General features: G+C 55.1%; 1 protein-coding gene across 2 annotated transcripts in view; it reads right to left on the bottom strand.

The window, feature by feature from the left end:
- Positions 1–3867: 3867 nt before the first annotated feature.
- The window catches only part of DGAT2 (diacylglycerol O-acyltransferase 2), a 33123-nt gene continuing 20630 nt past the window's right edge, over positions 3868–16360 (bottom strand). For both annotated transcript variants that reach the window (XM_008263828.4, XM_051822288.2), the window contains exons 5-8: positions 13314–13518; positions 12627–12801; positions 11359–11561; positions 3868–9693 (exon numbers count right to left, since the gene is read on the bottom strand). In XM_008263828.4, the coding sequence (XP_008262050.1) occupies positions 9539–9693; positions 11359–11561; positions 12627–12801; positions 13314–13518 (738 nt within the window). In that variant the 3' untranslated portion in view covers positions 3868–9538. The remainder of the gene's footprint in view (positions 9694–11358; positions 11562–12626; positions 12802–13313; positions 13519–16360) is intronic.

The following is a 16360-nucleotide window of genomic DNA, read 5'->3' as shown; positions in this document are numbered from 1 at the left end:
TTGGCTTGTGGTGGCAGAGCGCCAACCCCTGCCTGTCTCCATATGGCTTCTCTCCTTCCTGAGTTTCCTTTCTTTTGTGAAGAAGACACTTGTAACTGGATTTAGAGCCCACCTAGATAATTTAGCTCTCTTCTTGAAAACTTTGATTGCGTCTGCAAATACGTTCCCTCCCTCCCCCAACTAAGATCATGGTCCCAGAATCCAGAAGTTAGAGCACAGAGACTGTCAGTCAGCCCACTACACAAGCTAAGAAAAAGGGCTCAGGGACAGAGCAGAGTCACTTCCTCCTCCTTTTGGGGTCCGTTCTGAGTTTTAGCTATCTTGGTTGCTCATTTGTTCAACAAATATTCACTGTGTGTCAGGCCCTTCGCGCGGTGCTGGGAATGAACCCCAGATCTGTCTCTGGAGGAGTGCTACTCCTTCCGTGGGAGTCCAGTAAATGAACAGAAGTATGACCAGCTTAGTGCTGGGTCTGAGGAGAGCCCAGGTGTTCCAATGGCTAAAAAAGAGTTGAGAGTCAGATTTCACAGTGGAGATGACATGTAACAGGGTATTGAGGGACCAATAAGAGTTTACCATGCAGGGAGGAAAGATGGAGAGGGTATTCCAGCAGACAGAGCAGGCTCCGTTCTTTCCTCAAGTTTTTACTGAGGTTCAGCAGCTCAGTGCCAGCTAACTACTGCATGCTGGAAATGCAGACCTAGAAAAACAACCCATCACAGACTTCCCCACCCCCTTAGCACAAACGCCAGAACTACAGCTCCCACCCCCAAGACCTTCCTAGAACTCGGATAGCCTGCTGCTTGTAGCATGTTCAATAAAATTAGGTGAAGTGTCTAGGATATAGGGGCCGGTGCCGTGGCATAGTGAGTAAAGCCGCCACCTGCAGTGCCGGCATCCCATATGGGTGCCAGTTCGAGCCCTGGCTGCTCCACTTCCTATCCAGCTCTCTGCTATGGCCTAGGAAAGCAGTAGAACATGGCCCAAGTCCCTGGGTCCCTGCACCTGCCTGGGAGACCCGGAAGAAGCTCCTGGCTCCTGGCTTCAGATTGGTGCAACTCCAGCCATTTCAGCCATCTGGGGAATGAATCCACAGACGGAAGACCTCTCTCACTGTCTCTCTGCCCCCGCCTCTCAGTAATTCTGCCTTTTAAATAAATAAATGAATTTTTGGGAATAAAAAGTCTATAGGCTATAGTAAGTGTACAATAAATTCTACCACCATTTTCATATGTCCTATTTTATTATAAAAACTTTTATATTATTTGGGTCCTATTTCATAAAATGTCCATTTGCTTCAACATAAAATATTCAAAATCACTTAGAATTAAATTATTGTAATACTTATACAGTGCTGTATATCCCCCGAATGTATCCAAGTTTAGAGAACATGGATTGTAAGCTGGCCAAAAATTATATTCATGAAATGATATAAAGTCAAGTGGTGACAGAGTGACCAGCTTTTCAGGGGCAGGTAGGCAATGTTATAGAAAACGTCATCAAGTCTTAAAGATGACTAGAAGGATTTTTTTAATGTTTATTAATTTCTCTGAAAGGCAGAGCAATAGCAGGAGGGTTGGGGAGATCACCCATCCATCCCAAATGGCTGCAGCCCTCAGAGTTGGGCTTGGCCAAAGCCAGGATCCAGGAACTCCATCCGGGTCTTTCACATGGGTGGCAGGGGCCCACATACTTGGGCCATTCCTATGCTTGCTGTGTCAGTGACGACCCTGCCTGCTGTTTAGGACTCTGAACGTTCCCAAGAGGAAGAGAACCCCACACCTGTCAATAGCAAAGGCTAGCTGCAAAATATCCAAAGGATGAAATGCCTAAGTAACTTAGTCCCCAAGCTCCTAGGGTGGGGCCCAAGGACAAGGTGGCTGGGGGCAGGGTGGGGGCCCAGGGCAAGATGAGGAGAGTCTGCACACACTGCCCAGGAGAAGCTGGAGGGGAGGACCCTGGCACAAGGTTTCCAGCCAGGGTGGCTGGTGAGGAAGACCAGGTGGGAGAGCCACCCCGAGCAAGGGGTCAGTGCAGGACAGGCTACTTCACTGTGGGGCTCAGTGCAAATGCACAGCCCCCTTTGCAAAGATTAAAAATTCCAGGAAGATGACAGCATTAAAACAAGCACAGGGCCCAGGGTGAATGCGCGGGTGGCCTGACCATGCAGCTGGCCCTGAGGAGGAGGGCAGGGCATCAGTACCCGGACTGAAGATGAGGCCAACAGCAGGGACAGGAGACTGGTTTACTCAGAGGGGCATGGAGCAAAGACATAACTCCACAAAGGGTGATGGGTGGCAGTCCTCCATCAGAAAAAGGAGTTCTGGGGCTGGCACTGTGGCACAGCAGGTTAAAGCCCTGGCCTGGAGCACCAGCATCCCATATGGGCGCTAGTTCTAGTCCCGGCTGCTCCTCTTCCAATCCAGCTCTCTGCTGTGGCCCAAGTCCTTGAGCCCCTGCACCCACATGGGAGACCCTGAGGGGGCTCCTGGTTCCTGGCTTCGGATCAGCGCAGCTTGGCCAATTGGGGAGTGAACCATCGGATGGGGGACCTCTCTCTCTCTGCCTCTCCTCTCTCTGTGTAACTGTGACTTTCAAATAAATAAAGAAAAAGGAGTTCCGAATATAAGGAGAGAAGCAGGAGCCCGTGGAGGAAGTGCTTGGGCCGCTGCACCCACGTGGCTCTCAAGAATGGTGGGGACAAAGCCTGTCCAAAGGCCACAGAAACCAACTTAGAGGGGCTCCTGCTGCCCAAATCTGGGGTACACTGGGGATCAAAAGAGAATGACAGAATGGCTTTCAACCCATTGAATAACCTAGGCATCCATGAGTCTTTGTTGATGGAAAGACACAATAGCTGTGGCATAAGGAGGGAGGCACCAGCACAGTGTGAAAGTGTGGACTTGAGTAATGCTACAGAGATCGCGGTGGCCATGATGGGCAGTGGCACACACCAACATCACGTGCTGCCCAATAGGGCGTGGGCCAGCCCAGCATCCACAGCTCCCCTGCTAATGCTGGATAGCTAACTCAACCACGAGGGAGCCACAGACAAAGCAAGGCCGAGCTGTTCCCTGGGAGACCCCCAACCCTCATCTGTGGGCTGGCATTCTGCCAAGGTCAAGGTCACAGCAGGCAAGGAAAGATCGAGGAACTGGTTCCCATAAGAAGAGGCTGAAGTAACAGCACTGACTCTGAACTGGATCCTTTCATCAAAATGGGCATTACCAAGACAAACGGCCCTGGGAATCAGACTGTAATCATTTTTCTGTGTTAATTGGCTTTCTTGTGGTTATGTTGGCAAACACTCCTGCTTGTTGGGCCACAATAGGGCATTAGGTCTCTTATTTATTCTCAAACAAGAGGAGACATTTTTTGTCTTGTAGTTGGCACATTTTTGTAGGCAAAGATCGTTTCCTAAGTGTAATAATAATAATAAAATCTTGTAATGTTCATTACACAGTCATCTATTACCCACAACCAAAATGAAGACGTATTTATGTTTGGCCTTTTTCATTACATTTTTCTTATTAAAGCTTAGATTTTAATTAGCTTACTTGGGGCTACAACAATGGGGTTTTGTAGAAGCGGGGAGAGGTCAGGTAATGCTCCCTGAAGCTCAGAGCTTAAAAAAGGCTACCAACTTACTGAGCACAGAATCCCTTGCCAGGCATTGTTGCCGCGGCTTTTGTGTCGCCAGCAACAGAGCCATGAGATCAGAAAGCCAAGGCCGCCAGGTCACTCGCCCCAAGTCACATGTTTTGAGAGTTGAGCTGGGATTCAAATGCCGTCTCACTCCAATATTTTTAATTGTCTCTAATGGAAGAGCGTTTCTGCATATATGTTAAATTATACAATGAAGTCATGTTTGTTTTCAGAACACAATTTTATACTAGATACATTGAATGCAAAAAATATAATTTGTGTTTAATTACAAAAAAATACTTTGATATAAAGGTTGAACATCCCTAATGTGAAAATCTAAAATTTGCAATACTCCAAAATCCAAAATGTGGGTGCTAACAGGATGCCACAAGTGAAAAATTCCATACCTGACTTTATGTGAGGGGCTGCAGCAAAAATATCGTATAAAATTGTCTCATGCTATGCAAATGGTGTATATGTGATACATGCATAACAAGTATGTTTAGACTTGGGTCTCATCTCCAAGCTACCTCATCATCTACATGTGAAGAGTCTGAGATTCATCATCCCCAGCATTTCAGATAAGGGACACTCAACCTGATCCAGTTTTCAGAAATGTTAAAAATCACTTGATATTTTAGAACTGAGAGAAGGAGGGGCCAGTGCCAGGGGGTAGCGGGTAAAAGCTGCTGCCTGTCACCCTGGCATCCCATCTGGGCACCAGTTTAAATCCTGGCTGCGCCACTTCTGAGTCAGCTCCCTGCTAATGTGTCTGGAAAGCAGTAGAGGAAGGTCCAAGTGCTTGGGCTGCTGCACCCATGTGGGAGACCTGGAAGGAGCTCCTGGTTCCTGGCTTTGTCCTGGCTCAGCCCTAGCTGTTGCAGCCACTCGAGGAGCAAACTAGTGGATGGAAGATCTCTCTCTCTCTCTCTCTAACTCTGACTTTTAAATAACTAATCTTTAAAAACAAAAGAAGTGAGAAAAGGAATGTTTTTAAATGTGTGCTATTGTGATTTGTATGAAAAAAAATGGAAGATTGTATGTATGCGTGACAAAAAATTAGATGAAAATACATGAAGTAAAAGATCCTAAACAGAAAGTGATGAAAAAATATTTTTGAAAAAGAGTTCACAAGGAAAGAAAACAGGAATACGGAAAAGAAGTTTGAAACATAGATGGGGCGGGGGCAGATGTTCGGCCTGGCGGTTAAGACGCCGCTTGAGACATCCACGTCTTATTCTGCTGCACCCAGCATCTGCTTGCAACTTCCTACTAATGCAGACCCTGGGAGGCAGCAAGTGATGGGTCAATTGGTCAGGTCCCCGCTGCCCACGTAAGAGGCTTGTATTAAGTTCCTGGCTCCAGCCATGCGGGCATGTGGGGAGTGAATGTGGATGGAAGCTCTCTCCATGTCTCTGCCTCTCAGAAACAAACACAACAATTAACAAATAAATAAATAAATAAAGGAAGACAGACAGAAAGAGGGGCTGGTGTTGTGGCCCAGGCAGCTATGCTGCACCTGCAGGGCCAGCGTCCCACACTGGAGTGCAGCTTCGCATTCCCGCTGCTCCGCTTCCGATCCAGTTCTCTGCCAATGCACTTGGGAAGGCAGTAGGCAATGGCCCAAACCCTGTGACGCATGTGGGATCCTGGCTTTGGCCCAGACCAGCCCCAGCTGTTGCCATTTGGGGAGTGAAAAAGAAATACATATGGTGCGTGATTTTGTTACAGAAATTGTGGTTTGGTGTTGCTGTGGATTCGTTCTGAAAGGAGAAGCGTGGTGGGGGCAAGAGGTGCAGAGTCACAACACAGACAAAGGGAGCTGGGTGAAAGAGGGCCAGAGGCGAGCAGCTCACAGACTCGTTTTAGTTCAGTTGGTGCAGCAGCTTATATAGCCAAGGCATCCAATCCAGTCAAGGGGCGGTGTATGCTGTAACCAATCACTGCCTGTTGCCAGGCAGGCTCCAGGTGGGTTCTGAAGCCATTTCCTGAATAACTGATGCTTGCTTGCCAGCACCATCTTGGCACAGCCTTCTCAATCCACCACAGTTCCGGGAGGACATCTGGCCTGTAGGTTAACTCTGGTTAGGACACCCAAGTCCCACCCATGTGCCTGGCTCTGACTGTCAGCTGTGATACCTAACTCCAGCACTAATGCAGGCCCTGGGAGGCAGCGGTGTTGGCTCAAGTTACTAGGCTCCTGCCACCTACATGGGAGACCTGGGTGATTCCTGGCTCCTGGGTTCCCCAGCCAGGGTTACTGAGGGCATTTGGGGGAACGGCTATCTTACGAGTTCTCTCCTCCTCCTCGAATAAATACATTTTTTTTAAAGTGGCTGAAGCCAGGGGTTGGGGAAGTCCTTGTTTCTCTCTCTCTCCTAGAGACCCCATTGTAACTCATTAAATGAGGGCGATGGAAATACCGTGGAATTGGGAGAGTGCTGACTGATGTGCACTTGGTGAATGTAGGAAAGCGACTGTCCTGTGCAATTAAAAACGGTGCAATTTACGGCATGCAGATTGCATCTCCATACAACTTCTATTGGAAAGAAGAGAAACAGAAAGCAAAGCAAAGCAGAAGGGCAAGCAGCAGGCCACTTCGACGGCAGCAGGAACCATGAGGTGCAAAGAAGCCAGGACACGGGGCGCTCAGTTCCGTGGTGATGATCACACTCGCAGCTGTGGGCCAAGGCCCGAGATGAACACTTCATTCACCTAGCCTGTATCGTGCTACCCATTATCTCATTTATTCAGGTGTAGGGATTCTGCCCATTTTACAGAAGCAGCAGCTGAGGCTCAGAGACGTAAATTGGCATGGTGTCTTGGCAGTGTCTCCAGCTGGATCCCACACTCATTAGGGCATGCTCTCAAGGACAAGGAAGGAGGGAGGGATTTGAGAGACGTTCCAACAGTAGCATCAGCGTGCAGGCACTGGAGTTGGGGAGAGCAGAGTCCACCATGTTCTGCTGATGGTGCACAGTGGTGACGTCTGGGACCGGACAGGACACATAATAGGAGGCGAGGGTTAGTTTTAAAGACGGGGTGGGCACAGTGGTGCAGCAGGTGGGAGCCTCTACTCAGGACTCCCGCATCCCATATCAGGAGTGCAGGGTTTGATTCCAGCCTCTGCTTCTGATCCAGCTGCTGCAGGCACAGGTCCTGGTGCCCCTACCACCCTCGTGGGAGACCAGGATGGAGTGCCAGGCTCCTGGCTTTGGCTTGGCCCAGACTTGGCTGTTGGAGGCATTTGGGAAGTAAACCAGCAGATGGAAGATCTGTTTCTCTTTCGAATAAATGAACTTCTAAAAAATCTGAAAGATGAGTGTTTTTCATTTCTGCTGCCTGATTACATTACGAACACCCCAGGATTGAGAAGCCCTTGGGGCCACCCAGAGGCGGCTCGTGGTAATGTTCCCGGATCCGCCCAGATGAAAGGCACACCCCGTGGCCAATTTCCCCAGGTAGGAGGAGTGGCTCTGGATAATTTCTAGGTTTCTGTCTAGTTCTGAGCATCTGTGAGTCCAAGATTTTACTTTCACTAAGCCCAGAGTAGAAGGTGGATAAACGGTTTGAGCAGCTGTGGCCTTGGCCTCAGAGCCATCCTCAGTGCCCCCTTGTGGCCATTTCTGGGAACCACAGGCAGAAGCCAGGAGGAGGCTGCAGTAGCACCCCAAAAAGGGTAGAGTGGCTTCTGGGTACAGGAGGTTCCAGTTCCCTGTCCCAAGACAATGCTCACAGCACCTACCTGGGTCCCTCCTGCTCAGCTTAAGAGTAGGGCTGGGCTCCACTACTAGGAGATCCCTCGGGCGTCTGGGACCTGGGCATTAGCCCTGCTGTCCCGAGGCAGGGATGGCTGAGTTTCCTAGTGCGCGACAGATGTCCACTACTCACAAGAGTAATGCTTGAGAGTAACGGGAGGCTGCACTAGGGCCAGGGGTTGGCCTGAACCAGAAGCTGGGGGTTACCATCAGCCCTGAGTCAGCCCCAGGCTGGGGCTTAGACTCTCAGCAGGAAACAGGCTCCCCGCCCTGCCGTGTCCTGAAGGAAATGCCTGACCTCTGACCTGAGCCCCCTGTGCTGGATGCGTTCCCAGAATTCACTGAACAGAACAGAATTGAGGGGGTGGGCGTTCAGGAATGCCCACACCCCACATCGGGGAGCCTGGTTCAAATCCCAGCTCCTCCGCTTATGATCCAGCGTCCTGCTAACATGCATCCTGGGAGGCAGGTGATGGCTCCAGTACTGGGGTCTGTGCCATCCCTGTTCCAGGCTCCTGGCTCTGGCCTGACCTGGTCAGTCCTGGGTGTTACAGGCATTTGAGGAGAGAAACAGCAGCTAGAAGATCTCTCTACCTTTCAAATAAAATGAAAATAATGTAAAAAAAAAAAAAAACAAATTGGAGTCATGGTGTGCCATCCTGTGAGATCTCGTAATCATTAGCGTGACGGCAGCCCAGGTCTCTCCCTTTGTGCTATGGCTGAAGCCAGGGCAGGGACCACAGTCTGAGTGATCCAGTTCAGCCATTCTAGAAGCTTCCAGCTGGGCACGAGTCTTGTGCTTCATGTTGCCTGCTTTGTGCCCCTTGTACAATCCCCTCCACTGAAGTGTGTGCTGGCCTCTAATGACCAGAACACAGCAGGAGGGCTCAGGACGTCAGTGAAGGTGCAATCGTAAGGGGCGGGGCCACTTTGCTCTTGGCACCCTGGTTCCTCCTGCTCACTTTCTCTGCTGTGTTGGGAGCTGCCCCTTGGAAAGGCCCAGGAGGCAAGGATCTGAGAGTGGCCTCAGGTCAATAGCTGGCCAGGAAGTGAATGTTTGCCTCCTCCGCCAAGCCTGGTGACACCTGCAGAGTTGGCCCCCTCCCCAGCCGATGTGGCCCTGGGGGACAGCGGCCCTGAGACCCCCAGCCAGTGCCTGCAGCTGCTCAATGCTGAGGTGACCGGTTCTCAGCAGAGGCTATGCCACACACAGCAGTTCCCTGGGGGCCAAAGGTGTGTCACACACGGCCATCACTCACAGAGGCTTCTCGTTTTCGTTTATTCGTCGGGAATATACAAAAGTCCGACAGGATACAAACAGAAGCCACGGAGTAGGGGCTGGGGCTCTTCCCCGGGTCAGCACCCACACAAAGCCACAGAAGGGCGAGGCCGGGGGCCCGCACCTCTTGTCTTGGGACCAATGTGCTGTGCAGTAGGCCAGGCCCCTCTGTGACTAGAAGACGGGCCCTTCCTCACCCTCACACTTGGGGGTGGTGGGTTGGGCTGGCACTGAGCCTGTGCTGAGGCCACCCCCACTCCAGAACGTGGAGGCTGGTGGGTCTGGGCCCACCCTGGTCCCCAGCACAGTTGCTGGCACCCTCACCTCCCCCAGGAGGCAGATCTGAGACTGGGGGTGGGTGAGGGGCTGAAAGGAGAGTCAAGGCGGAGCATTCCAGTCGCCCACCCAGGCCTTCCCCAAACGGGGACAACCGCGGTGCCCTCCACGTGCTGCCCTGTCAAGCCCCGCACATGCACCTGCTGCCCGTCTCCCTGCTGGCCGCAGCCAGCCAGTGCGCCGCCTGGCCAGAGTCCCTGGGGGCCAGCCTTCCCTCCTTCCCAGCTGACCAGGGCCAAGTGTGCACCCTCACTTTGGGAGGGCAAGAGGTGGACGTGGAGGCCCAGCCGTGTCAGCCGCCACCCGGGACAGCACAGGACAGAAAGGGTAGAGCTGTAGGCAGTGACATTTTCCTCAAAAAAGACCTAACATTGCCATGGTTTAACAAAGTATAATTTCTTTTAAATAACCCACAGACACCCATGACGCTTCTAAATTTACAGAACAAAAAGCACTTGAGAACTCGGTAGAAAATGATTTGCAGCTGCTTCCTTCTGGGAGCTGGCCTCCAGGGGCGGGCTCAGTTCACCTCGAGGACCTCGCTCTCCGGGAGGCCAAACTTGGTCTTGTGCTTGTCGAACAGCTTCACCAGGGCCTCCATGTACATGGCGTGGTACAGGTCGATGTCCTGCTGGGTCGGGTGCTCCAGCTTGGGGATGGTGATGGGCTCCCCCACTGCAGGGACGGAGGGGTAGAGGCCTCTGGTTAGTCAGTGCGAGCCGACTGCTCCATGCGCTCCCTCTCAGTGTGCCCCCTTTCACAGACGAGAAGACTGAAGCACAGGGCCTGGGAAGAGACGCGCACAGGGCTACACAGCTGCTATGCAGCTGCTGGGCAATCCGCTCCCGGCAGGCCTCTCAGCCCCAGTTTCCACGGCTGTCACACAGCCTCGGCTCTGCTGGGGGTTCTGTGAGTGCTGTGCTGTGCGCTGAAATGCGGGGTGGGAGGGAGAGTGAGGAGGCGACCAGCATCCCCACGCCATGTGGCCTTATGATCTACCCTGCTTTCCTCTCCACGGCCAGCCCGGCCCTGAAGGCCAGCTCCCAAGTCTCTGCCACACTCCTGCACTTCTCTTCCCTCTCCATGGCCGCTCCCTCAGGCCCAGCCACCAAGGACCACAGCCGCTTCTGGAATGCTCTCTAGCTTCCATTTGTTAACCCGTTTTCTATCTAGTAGCCCCAAGGGGCACGTTAAAGTGTCAGTCTCCACCCTCCCTTCCCAAAGGCAAGGGCAGGTTTCCATTCTCGAGGTGTTGAGCACGGTCCTTGTCATGACCCAGGGACCACTGCCCTTGCCAGCCACACTGTGCAGGGGAGTGCACGCTCACCCATGTGTACATGTACACACGTGTACACACACACCAACATGCACACACCCACCCATGTGCACACAGTGTACATGCACATATACCACCCACCTGCGAGCACACACAATTGTACACACATTCATACCAACATGCACACACCCACCCGTGTGCACACACAAGTGTACATGCATGCATACAAACATGCACTCACTCATGTGTACACACACATATACACATACTAACATGTAAACACCTGTGTGCATACACACATACCAACACACACTCATCCATGTGTACATGTACACACGTGTATACACATACATGCCAACAAGTACACACCTACCCATGTGCAAGTATATATGCATACATACCAACATGCACACACCCACTCATACACACACGTGTACACACAAAGACATGTATACACCTACCCTGTGTATGCACAAGTGTACATGCATACATGTCAACATACACATGCACACCCATGTGCACACACAAGTATACATGCATACATACCAACATGCACACACCCACCTGTGTGCACATACAAGTGTGCAAACCTGTGTCCAAACACATGCACACATGTACACACATTTGTGCACACACTCTTCTCAACAGGTCGCTCTCTGGAATCCTCTAAGTTGCCCCAAAGACACGCACGAGCACATAGCTGGGAGCCAAGCACGGCTGTTTGGGCTGCCCCTCCCACTGCTCTATTTTCCAGGTGTACTGCACCCTCACTTAGGATGCTGCCTCCCAAACACTCTCTTCCTCCCCTGTCCGGCTGCAGAATTCCAGCCAGCTTGCATAAGAGTCGCCTGCTCTGTGGGGTGTGCCATGCCTTCGATGGCACCCGTGAGGCACCCCCTCTCCCTGCCGTCAGGGTCTCCGTGGCAGTGTGTCTTCCTGGTAGACCAGCGGGCACAGTGCACCTTTCCAACCAGCAATGGGCCTCTGCCCTGCCCTGCCCCACCCCACCACCCACAGCCGGCACACGAAGCCCTCCGGGCTAACAGTGCAGCCACAGGGCTCACCGACGGTAGTGATGGGCTTGGAGTAGGGCACCAGCCCCCAGGTGTCCGGGGAGAAGAGGCCTCGGCCGTGGAAGATGCAGGGAGCGAAGCCGATGTATTTCTGGAACTTCTTCTGGACCCATCGGCCCCAGGAGCCCTCCTCGAAGATCACCTGCTTGTATACCTCGTTCTCCCCGAAGGAGTAGGTGGGAACCAGGTCGGCTCTGGAAGGGAAAAGGCCCGGTTCTGCCATGGCCCCATCATTGGCTTCGGTGCCTGCTGGCAGCCCAGACGCCGGCCCGGCTGCCCCGTTGCCCCCGGGGTGCCCTGGAATCTTCTGGGAGGGCAGTCTGAGCTCCTGTGCCCCCCGCACCAGGCTGTGAAGGGCCCTCTGCCCACACACCACTCTCCACTCTGTGCCCGCATCCTCCGTGCTTGCCTCCCTATCCCATCCCCCAGCCTCTGCCAGCTGTGGACTCACACTGTGTTGTCACTAACTGTCCATCCTCCCTCCCCTGCAGGCAAGGACCCACGTGACGTGACGGTGCCCCCAGGGGCTGGCCAGGCCAGGGTCCTGCCGAGCAGCCTCTTCTGAAGCCTGAGGCAAGGTCCTGTGGCCACACTCTGGGACGCCCGGGCCTTCTCCACATGGTGTGTGCAGCCCGGGCTCCCGTCCAGGCCTGGCCGTTGCCGGGGTCCATCACCCTGGCGCCAGATGTGGCAGGAGAGCAGTGCAGCTGCAGTCTGCACGCTTTAGCCCTTGGCTGGGTCCCTTAGCCTCACTGGGTGTTCCCCAGAGGGAGCTGGGGCTGTGACCACCTGCTGGGTTGCTGGGGAGCAGAAGCAGGCGCACATAGGGTGGGATGTGCTTTGTCAACGGGAGGTGATGAGCAGGTGGGCAACAAGGAATGCGGCCCTGGCTCTCTGGAAAGCTGCCGGCTCCTTCCTGCTCATCCTCAGTCACCTCCGCCGGCCTCCCGCAGCCTCCAGCCTCGCCTCCCTGCCTGGCCTCTGGTTTTCCTGGCCGCATGCACGTCTTGGCCCCTGCTACAGAAGAGCCCACTTCTCAGCCCACCAGTAGGCCCCACCCTTGCCACACCCAGGTACTCAGCCTGCACTTGGGCAAGCCTGGCCCAAACCACGTGGTGTGAGCTCCACCTGCCCTCCCTCCTAGGCCTTCCTTGGGGGGCTGGGCCCCATCCCCAGAGGCAAGGTGCCTATTGCCGTGGGGTGTGCACGGGTGTGTGCATGCATGTGCACGTGTGTGCATGTGTGCGGGAGGCACTGACCCGTGGCGCAGAGCCAGCTTCACGAAGCCTTTGCGGTTGCGCAGCGTGACGGCGTTCTTGCCGGGCATGGAGCTCAGGGACTCAGCTGCGCCCCCCACGACGATGATGATGGCGTTGCCGCTCCCATTCTTGGACAGGAGGTAGTCGATGGTGTCCCGGTTGACGGGGCAGATGCCTGCGGGGCAGGGAGGGACACACGGTCAGGACTGCTCAAGGAAGGACACTGTCGAACATGACACAAAGCCCGGGACTGGGCCCGGCACCTAACCCAGCCACGTGCAAGCTGCTTTAACAAATCGTTTTGCTGAGCCTCGGTTTACTTATCTGTAAGATGGGCATAACGATAGAAGGTTGTTCTAGGAACTTGTTTGCTTTGCGAACATTCCCTGAGGCTCTGACTCTGTTGGGCTTGTGCTTGCTGCTGGGGATCCCAGTGAACTGGGCTGATAGAGGTCAGAGGGCAGCGCCACAGACAATGGTCAAGTTGTAGAGAGGGCAACACAAGGGCTGGGGTGCCCAGAAAAGGGGTCCCTGGGGCGGATGGGACTCCAGCATGCCAGTGCTCCTGCTAGGTCTGGGGCAGATACTTCACAGCAGGGCCCGGCGAGCTGGGTGCCCACATCACCCTCCTCCACAGAGCAGCGCCGGCCCAAACCCGGGAAGCCAGCGGATGGAGGCAACGCTCACCTCCAGACATCAGGTACTCCCTCAGCACGGGCATCCGGAAGTTGCCAGCCAGCGTGGCCAGGTAGGGCCTGATGCCAGGGAACTTCTTGCTCACTTCAGTGGCCTCCGTGCTGAAGTTACAGAAGGCACCCAGGCCCATGATGCCGTGCGGGTGGTATCCAAAGATGTAGTTCCTGGTGGTCAGCAGGTTGTGCGTCTTTACCAGCTGTGGGGAAAGCCAAGGTCAGTGGGAACTGGCAGGGAGGGGGCACCCAGGCACACTTAGAGGGTGGGGAAGGACCCGTGCCAGGCCTCTGGAGCTGCGGTGACCCCACACTTGATCCCTATCTCTCAACACCTGGCCCCTGGGTGTGGGGACTTTTCTCCCTCATTCCCTTATGCCTCAGCCAATCACATGCCAGCTCCTCTCTCTTGCACTCTGCCCCTGCTGCCTTCCTCCTCTGGGCCCATCCTCCTCCTCAGAGGCATCTGAATTGTTCTAAAGCCTAAATGCAACCCCTGCCAGTCTCAGACTAAGGAGAGGCACCCAACGTCCATCAGGGTAAAGTCCAAGTCCAAGGCGACTGGGACCTCGGCTGCAAGCTCCACCCCCGCTGACAGTCTCCCCCGACACTGAGCCTCTTGGAGGGCTCTTAACAGCTCACAGAAGGAACTGAGCTGCCCAGCTCCATCTCCCGGGCCCAGAGAACAGGGCGTGCTGCTGGCCTGAATGGAAACTTCCTGCCAGGCACCGACGCGCAGCTCACGTCCTGAGGCAGGACAGGACAGGGCAATCGGCTGCCCAGTGCCGTGCTGCAGCCGGCCTGGGCGGGGTGCGGCTCTACCAACAAAGTCGTCCTGGGCTCCCTCCAGGCAGGCCCCTGCCCCAAGGCTGCTGGCTTGGAGGGCTGGGGTGGTGCAGTGAGAGGCCCCCAGCCTGGGACGGGGTGGAGGGAAGGGAAGGTGACAGCCTTCTGTTGGGGAACTATCACTTTTTGCCCCCGATGACAAGCATAACAAATCCCCATGGAGAGCTTTCAGAGCTCAGTGACGTAACAGGAGACTGGGAAGGGCCGCCGCTCCCACCCTCCCCACGGGCAGCTCTGGCACAGCGAGACCTTTTTCTACGCCAACAGTTTCTGCTTAAACTACACGTTCAGGTGCTGCGGTTGATGTGGCTGTTACCCCCATTTTCTACCGACGCACCCAGTTCCCTCGGGACGGACTTGCACCCTGGCCGGCAGGCGTCTGGGCAGTTCCGCAAACGCAACACTTCAAAGGGCACCTCTGTCCACACCTCTGCCTGCTCTCAGGACTACGCAGCTAGGGATATGGCTCCCAAGGACAAGGATCCAAGTCTTTGACCTCCGCTTCTCAGGAGAAGGGCGCCCCTAACACTCCCGAGCAGCGAGCAGAGTCCTGACCACAGGCATGGTGCCAAATGCCTGCATTCTCCATGACTCCAGATTTGGAAACCTGGCTGAGGCTTCCAAAGGACCTTGCGCACAGATTGGGGGGAGGGGGCGCTACCTCAGAAGACAAAGGTCCCAATCGGTAGGTGATGGATGCCTGGCGGGGAGGCACAGGGTGGCTGGCGCCATCCCCAGCGCTGCACCTGCCTGTATGGCCCCAGTGTGGGGGACACTCGGATCCTTTCCCCTACTTGGCCTCTGGCAAGCAGATAAAAGCAGCTCAAAAGCCCAGCCGACTCCCAGGTGCCCACCCCCAAGTGGGGCACAGCAGCAGCCTAAGCCCTGGCCTGTGGGGCAGGGGTGGCGGAAGTGGTCCCGAGAGGAGCTGAGGTTACCGGGGCTTTTGCCTCCTAACCAACAGCTCCGCCCCCACCGGGTCAGCTGGAGAGCACACATGCCAGCCTCTACCGAGGTGGGGGCTGGGAACGTGCTCCTAAGCTGATGGCGATGGCCAGGCCCAGGCCTGTCATGTCATCAAGAGCCCCAGGGACAGAACGAGCTGGCGGAGTCCCCAGATCTAAGCCGCCGCCTGGATGACAAGGTGGAGAGCATTCCGCTGGCCTCTGAGACCCAGCTGGCTCTGTCCACCATCTCCTCCTCCCCTCCCCTGCCAAGGTTAAGTGCAGGCCCAGGGCCCTGGGCGCTGGGAGTCTGTTCGCTGGGAGTCTGTTCAACAGGCACTGCTGGTGGAAGCACTGTGTCCCCTGACTGCTTCCCAGGGCCAAGCCCCAGCCCGGCGGGGTGTCCAGGCCAGGCCTGCTGGTTAATGTGAGCTGGGACACATTCCTGGCAGGTCACTCCCAGCCTGCCTCCCAGACAGGAAAGGCACGGTGGGCCCAGAGAAGCAGCAGCTGTGCCTCAGCCTACCCAGCAGGGCAGGCAGCAGAGGGACGCAGGGGCACAGGAGGGGACCATCTCTCCTCTCTACGCTTCCGACTGTCCGTCTAAGCCCAGACGGTCCTCCCCAGTCCCCTCTGCAGAGATCCTGCGTGCACCTCAGGCACGGTGACCCTGGCACTGCCCACTCCCTTCCCAGCAGCCAGGGGTCCCAGCGGTGGCTGCTGCCACACACACCCAGGAGAAGGCACTGTCTGCCCACTGGGCTGGTCTGGTGGCAAAGAGCCCTTCGGAGAATGCAATGTGAGGGTGGGGAAACTTCCACATGTTACGTTAAGTTACGTTACATAAGCCTTGGCAAGAGGCCAGGAAAGAGGGCAGGGAACAGGAGGGTCACACCCAACCCTACAGAGCCTCAGAGTTGACGTCAGAGCCCCAAAGCACAGAGGCCCCAGGGGCAGGGGCAGAGTCCAGCCTCGGCCTCAGGTTGAGGTTCAACGTCCCAGGCTGTCTCGGGCCCAGCTGGCCTCAGTCCTGGCACCCAGGGGCCCTCGCAGGGCCAGCTCGCACGAGCACTGTGGCTCTGATTCCCAGCTGACTTCTTGGAACAGAGAGGTGATAAGGACACTGGGCTTGTTCGGATCTTTTGGGAGAGTGGCGATCAGGCGGGAGGGACACTGACCTGCCCCAGGCCTGACCGCCAATCTTTCACGTCATCCTGTGGGGTGGGGCGGGCATGCTACCAGACTCCAGGCCACA

This window comes from Oryctolagus cuniculus, chromosome 1 (genome assembly GCF_964237555.1).
Source record: "Oryctolagus cuniculus chromosome 1, mOryCun1.1, whole genome shotgun sequence".
In the NCBI taxonomy this organism is placed as follows: Eukaryota; Metazoa; Chordata; class Mammalia; order Lagomorpha; family Leporidae; genus Oryctolagus; species Oryctolagus cuniculus.
This window is presented reverse-complemented; position numbering and strand designations above follow the sequence as displayed.